Source organism: Perkinsus marinus (assembly GCF_000006405.1).
Source record: "Perkinsus marinus ATCC 50983 genomic scaffold scf_1104296935302, whole genome shotgun sequence".
In the NCBI taxonomy this organism is placed as follows: Eukaryota; Perkinsozoa; order Perkinsida; family Perkinsidae; genus Perkinsus; species Perkinsus marinus.
In genome coordinates this window covers 333,418-339,615 of record NW_003214508.1, presented here as the reverse complement: position 1 = coordinate 339,615, position 6,198 = coordinate 333,418, and the positions used below count along the sequence as shown (strand labels likewise).

General features: G+C 49.4%; 3 protein-coding genes across 3 annotated transcripts in view; 2 read left to right on the top strand and 1 right to left on the bottom strand.

The window, feature by feature from the left end:
* Positions 1-42, top strand: part of Pmar_PMAR003381 (hypothetical protein) — a gene marked incomplete at its 3' end in the record, with an annotated part of 5,138 nt that extends 5,096 nt beyond the window's left edge. Inside the window, exon 25 of the mRNA XM_002784082.1 lies at positions 25-42. Within this exon, the coding sequence (XP_002784128.1) occupies positions 25-42 (18 nt within the window). The remainder of the gene's footprint in view (positions 1-24) is intronic.
* Positions 43-130: 88 nt separating this feature from the next.
* Positions 131-1,431, top strand: Pmar_PMAR003380 (hypothetical protein; the record flags this gene model as incomplete). Its single annotated transcript, XM_002784081.1, has 3 exons — positions 131-241; positions 433-1,122; positions 1,165-1,431. The coding sequence occupies 3 exons, from the start codon at positions 131-133 to the stop codon at positions 1,429-1,431; spliced, it is 1,068 nt and encodes a 355-aa protein (XP_002784127.1).
* A 526-nt stretch (positions 1,432-1,957) lies between these two features.
* On the bottom strand, positions 1,958-3,943 carry Pmar_PMAR003379 (conserved hypothetical protein; the record flags this gene model as incomplete). Its single annotated transcript, XM_002784080.1, has 7 exons — positions 1,958-2,352; positions 2,442-2,796; positions 2,839-2,994; positions 3,039-3,165; positions 3,214-3,375; positions 3,439-3,611; positions 3,858-3,943. The coding sequence occupies 7 exons, from the start codon at positions 3,941-3,943 to the stop codon at positions 1,978-1,980; spliced, it is 1,434 nt and encodes a 477-aa protein (XP_002784126.1). The 3' UTR covers positions 1,958-1,977.
* Between the last annotated feature and the right edge of the window lie 2,255 nt (positions 3,944-6,198).

Genomic DNA, 6,198 nt, shown 5'->3' with positions numbered 1-6,198 from the left:
AATATGTAGTGTCGATCTCATCAGATGAAGTGTGTGCAATGAAGGCGTCATTTCGAGTGGCTCGTGCATCACACCGTTTGTAGTGTAGCCGTTGTTGCCGTTCTTTTTTCTGGTGTTTGACAATCACGTCATGTCCTCCGATATACAGTCCATAGATAACGGCAGTGAAGTGGGTGCTGGTGGCGGTCACCGAGCGTTACGTCAGGGACGCTTACATAAAGACGTTCATGGGGACGGGGAGGTAATGGGATCCTTGTGGGACTTCTGGACAATGCCCTGGAAATCAGACTCAAGTTGAAATTATCCGCAATTTTATTTATAGTAGCGCCACTACTACATCGGTTTTTCTCGTGGTCAACAAACGGCAATCTAATGTGGTATTTGGTAGATTATGAATTTAAACTCAGAGTGAAATATACGATATGTTCTCAGGCTAATAGGATGACGAGGAGAGAGTCTGCCAGGCAGTCTCGGAAAAGGAAGAAGATGTATTTGGAGACACTCGAGGACAAGGTCCAGAAGCTCAGCTCAGAAGTGAATCGAATGAAGGAGTACGCGGCCACTGGTCTCTCGCTAGAGAGCCTGGATCAAGAGACCAAGAATAATATTGATCAGCTTCGAACGGCACTGGCCTCTGACGCCACTCCCAGTGTGGAATTGTTCAGCCTAGTCGGCACGCTGCTGGTCCGGCTGGGCTCCAATGGTGTTGAAAGGCGGGTTGGCATTGAAAAAGACTTGGAGCAGTTACCCGAACTCTTTATATCCCCAGTAAATATGTTACTATTCTGGCTCAATGAGCGGAGGATCGGTCCGTTCTCTTACAGCAGTGAGAGCGGATCAGCTAGTAGACGCCTGTCCGAGTCGGACTCGGCTGCGACGAAGGCAAATGATGCCCATGCGGTAGATGTTGAGAAGGACTGGAAGGAGTTAGAGGAACGGTTGGAACTTACTGATGAACAGAAGACACAATTACAGCAGATAGAAGAGATGATTGCTCAGGAGAAGCAACAGACACTGAGTTGTCTTCGTGCCATAGAGCACATGAAGAGAGCCCTTAGTATCAGGGCTTATAGTATGCAGAAGTGTGTTGAAAATTTACGAGGGATGTTGTCGCCTGCACAGGTAGTAGTCTCTATCGTTGAGTGATGAATGTTTATTCTGTAGGCTGCCCGAGTCGTTTTGTGGCTCTATGATCAAGCGTCTAGCAAGGATGAGATGCAACAGATAGAGCAGGAGTTGTTCCCAGGAGTCACTATGGCTTCCAATGCGAACTCAGCAACACAACAGTCTATTCATCGTGAGCAAACCATGCAGAGCGCTCGAGACAATATGTTGTCCATGAACGATTCGGACAGCCCGCTGCCTAGCGAGGAGCTCGAGGATGAGTCTGTGAGCTCTCACTCTGATGTTGCTCAGTTTGGCACTTTCTGATCGACATTCTGTGTAATCTTCGTTCAATATTTTCTTGACGATCCTTATGAGTCGAGTCATAACAGTCACTTCGGAAACACAATAATCCGACGTAGTTAGTCCAGCACACTATCCTTGGTGAACAACTGGTAGTTTGCTACGTTTCCGTTGCTGCATTCCAAGAGGTCATTTCGACAGATAACTGACCGGACGGGTGTGATTGTTTTCCTTGAAATGCACGAGGCATCTCTAATTGGTCGTTTCATACAATATAAGAATGGGCCCTAATTTCGCTGGTTGGTTTCAGTTCTAGATCAAGAATCCCTCCGCGAGTCGGGGTAAGAGGAGGATATCATTCCGTGTTCATGTCGGATACATCTCTGGGCTTTTACCGGAGTTAATCCATTGACAGACGTAAAATGCATAAGTGCTCCGCACTCCTCTGGCGAAAATGTCCTGTCTTCCTACAATACTCTAACTAAAACTTCCACACAATACGTTAGTAACAATGAAACAATCCAAAATTCGATGCCCATGATGGAGATGATGCTCAACACCGTCGTTCGCTCAGGAAGATTTCTTTCGAGATACATCCTTCCCGGGAAGGGCTGCATGAAATGCTTGTTCGAGATCAGCGATCAAATCTTCATAGTGCTCTATACCGATGCTTAGCCTTAGGAGGTCCTCAGGTAACGTACGCATCTCCGCTGGGATGGAGGCGTGAGAAAGTACACAGGGCATCTCAATGAGAGAGTTACACGAGCCGAAGGACACGGTGATCTTGAAGAGGTGCACAGCATCACATATCTTCCGTGAGAGGCGAACACTTCCTGTTGTAAAACTAAGAACCGCACCACCCGAACGAGCTTGACCGAGATGTATGCGTTGAGCTTCGAGACGTTTCCCCGAGGCATCAGGGGGACAATACGAAGCATAGTATACCTATCAAAGGAAGCGTTAGTATTGACCTTGACCAGAGTTCATCACACACGTGAATCAGACGCGGAATGATAAACAGAGTGCTTCCGTACTTCTCTAACGATGGGATGGTTGGCCAGGAAGGCCACAACTTTTTGTGCATTTTCTTCCGCGCGATCCTGTCTAATACAGAGTGTTTTCAACCCTCTTAAGATGAGCCAACAGTCAAACGGTGAGCATGCCGTCCCTTCCGCGTTCTGGACGAAAGCAATGGCAGAGCTGAGCTCGGGAGTTGACGTGCAGACGAAACCCGCCATGGTGTCGCTGTGGCCGAGGAGGAATTTCGTGGCGCTATGAACTACAATATCGGCCCCCAGACGGAGGGGCTGCATCCAGTACGGACTCATCATAGTACTGTCGACTGAGAGGACGATACGAGACGAGAATGCCTTCAGCTGGGCGGAGAGTCTGATAATAGAGGGATTGAGCCAGCCCACCTTCAACACTCACCTTCGTAGATCAGTAATCCTCATCAACGGGTTCGAGGGGCTCTCACAATGGACAATTCGGGTGTGGTCATTGAGCACCTCTGCTACTGCGTCGGCATCACTCAGGTTGACGAAGTGAACTTTTATCCCATATCGTTTGACGATTCGGCTCAGTAGGCTGAAGAAGGTGGTCATTCACTGAGCCAAGGACCATGGACATACCGATGCATGCCGCCATAGATATCGTCGCCACAGATGATTTCATCCCCTGCATCGCAGAGTCGTGTTATTGCCGCGAGGGCTGCCATGCCCGTGTTGAAGGAGAATGCAGCATGTGCTCCTTCGAGACCTGCAAGGCCCAAACCATTGTGCTCGTAATGAGTAATCTATTGCATACCAGCGAGGAGTTGTTCTACAGCAGTCCGAGTGGGATTGCCTGACCTAGTGTAATCATAAGGGCCGAATCTCTCAATACTAGGCTGGACAAAAGTAGCCGTCTGATATATCGGCATGCTGGAGGGATGGTTGGGATCAGACTTGCAGGGATCGAATGCCACACCTGCCACAGCCAAAACACCCTAGCTGCAGGTGGTTAGTCAGCGTTGTCCTGATAACGTCTCACATTGAGTTTCATATCGAAGTGGTAACGGTTTAGCCTCAAAGGTTGGTCTCTGTGGATAGGTCTGGACTGCGTTGTAATCAATGGTCGAAGCTAAACCCCTCTCCTCAATGTCCTCAGTAAGGCCTTCATCTACATCAGCCAAGGTTGGGTAGGTAGGACGATGAACAACCACGCTGAAGTACAGCATCCTCACTATAACAACGAACGACTACAGTGTTAGAATAAACCATTGCTCTCCTCAGCTGAGCTCAGAAGTTTACTAAATACAAGTTTACATACAAATTGGAGTAGAATAGTATAGAAACCAACCGAATTTCCTCATTGTCACCAACACATATGGATGGCCATGGGCATACTTCCCGAAACGGACCGACTATATCCAGCAACTAGAGCCTCGCTTCCCTCGGTACACGGCTTACTGTTCAGGATCTTCCTCCACTAAGTCTTCCTCCTCGAATTCAACCCTGGACATGATAGGACCAAAAACAGGATCATCGAACGACATTACCACAAAGACCAACGCAAGCCATGTCTACTCTGGGGTAACGAGCAGTGCATGCTTTGATGAAGTAACATGGGGTTTGGCCCGGCAGAAGGATCGTCGCTGGATGATCCAATGATGGCCACCACGTGACCCTATCGCTGCAGTAACAGGAATGTCATCATCAAGGCCTGGACTGGGTCGTAGATTCACCCACAGGCCTGCTCTTAGCTTTGGCCTTGCGTTTTCGTTCGAGCCGTCTCCTGGCATTCACCCGTTCTTGAGGTGTCAAGCGAGCCCGAGCCTCCAACTCAGTGAAAGCATTCGAGAGATCAAGGATAGACAGGGCCACCACACAACGAGGATCGGCGTCCAAGTCCAATATAGTCCACTGTTTATGCCGACACCGCCGTTGCCATGTTTTCGCGAGAGGCACCCTAGCCTCACTGATATAAGTCTCCATTTCCCATAACATAGCCACTCGGGGGAAGTGATCGGTCCAGGACAAGTCAGCCGTCGGCGCTGCGGGCCTCGTCTCTAATGCTAACTGCCTTATTCGCTTGACAAGGTGTTGCGCATCTTGCAGTAGTCCTAGCCTGTGTTTGTTGACTTCTTCACAGTTACCAAGACCCCCTACTCCACTGGTGAGACACTGCAGGGGCACCGCTCTATCCCTGGCGAGCGAGACCAGGTCCATATTCAAGGTTTGACCACATCTCTGTTGGTGCTTCTTATTCGATGCTCCTCCATCACTCACTGGCCCGTACACTATGTGGCTATTGGGGAAATCGTCCTTTGAGAATTGCCGTGCTCGAGCTGGTCTCTTGCTCACCGCGTTCCGCAGCGGTGAAGGGAGAGAGGCAAGGAGCTTCTTCTTGCGGCAGGACTCGATGTGTCTTATCAAATGCGTTTGGCCAACAAATTTGGAAAAGACCTTGTGGCAGATCGGACATGACTTTACGCCCATCGGTGGAACTTTAGTGGCTTTAAGGAGATCAATCGTGTCAATACTCGACTTGGTTGACATGAGCTAGTATACTCAAACAACAATGGTAAGGAATGCTAGAGGACAACACAAAAGCCGAGACAAGGCGAACAACAATAACACGGAAGGGTACGTACGCACGGCATAGTCATGTGGCTAAGACTGAGGACCCACGTTTGGTAATCACTGTGCGGCCGCGCTCATAGTGAACCCGATTCACTTTGCCCATCGTGAGATGCCTGACGAGACTTCGACGTCGAGGTGGGGTCCTGTCTGGTGGGGGTTGTAGAAGGATGTGGCGAGAAATGACATCTGAACAAGATCAGGATGAGGAAGAGGAGAAGCAATCAACATCGACCTTCAACTTCGTGATCTATCCCTAAAAATGATGAATGTCAGAGTGCGTACCAAGCAAGAGTGATAGTCGGCGGAGTTCGTATTGGTTCATCTCCTCGGTGAAGTCATAGCCAGACTTGTCCTTGGAACACACCAGCATCACCTTATTCCACAGCCCGTTAAGCTCGTGTCGGAGGTCTACATCGTCGCAGATGATTCCACATGAGCCTCTAACACGCAGGAGGTAGAGGAAGTAGCCTAGTTGCGACAGTAAATAACAAAGTCCGAATAGAAAGAGGACTAGTAGGGCAATCTTATACGCATCAGGACCGACAGAGACGATTTCAGGGATGAAAAAAGATGCTGCGGCCGAGACGAATATCATCAGCAACATACAAACAAGGTCACACACGTTGGCCATGCTCGTCCGCCAAGGCCAGAAGAAACACTGCACGCCGAGACCAGCGCCACCGAGTATAGTAAATAGGAGCAGTTTGATATAGGGGTCGTCTGGCCTGACAAGTGGGACTAGGGCGAGCGCTACGTTACGAAGCATCATCCAAAGACCAAACTGATATCTGTCTTGGCGTAATCGATAGAAGAGGAATCGGTATCGGATGCTGAAGGTAAGGCCTCTCTCTCCTGAAAGCTCTTCACTGGCCCAACGGGTTAACTGGTAACAGAATAGAAGGAAGCTGATGACGAAGATGGACGATACAACACTGAGCGCAATCATGACCTGGGAGGAGGAGTTCGGAAGAGGAGGCGCCGGATGGGACCTACCTGATGATCATCGGAGCCGCACTCAACGTCTGGGTACCGCACAAGACTGCGGTCACCCAAGTCGTTATGGGAATAACACTTGAAGGGAGTCACGGCGGTTGAGACTATGGCCAACAGCGTGACAGATATGACCTACAAAGAGAGCGATTGGATAATGGTGACAATGAGCATCTCA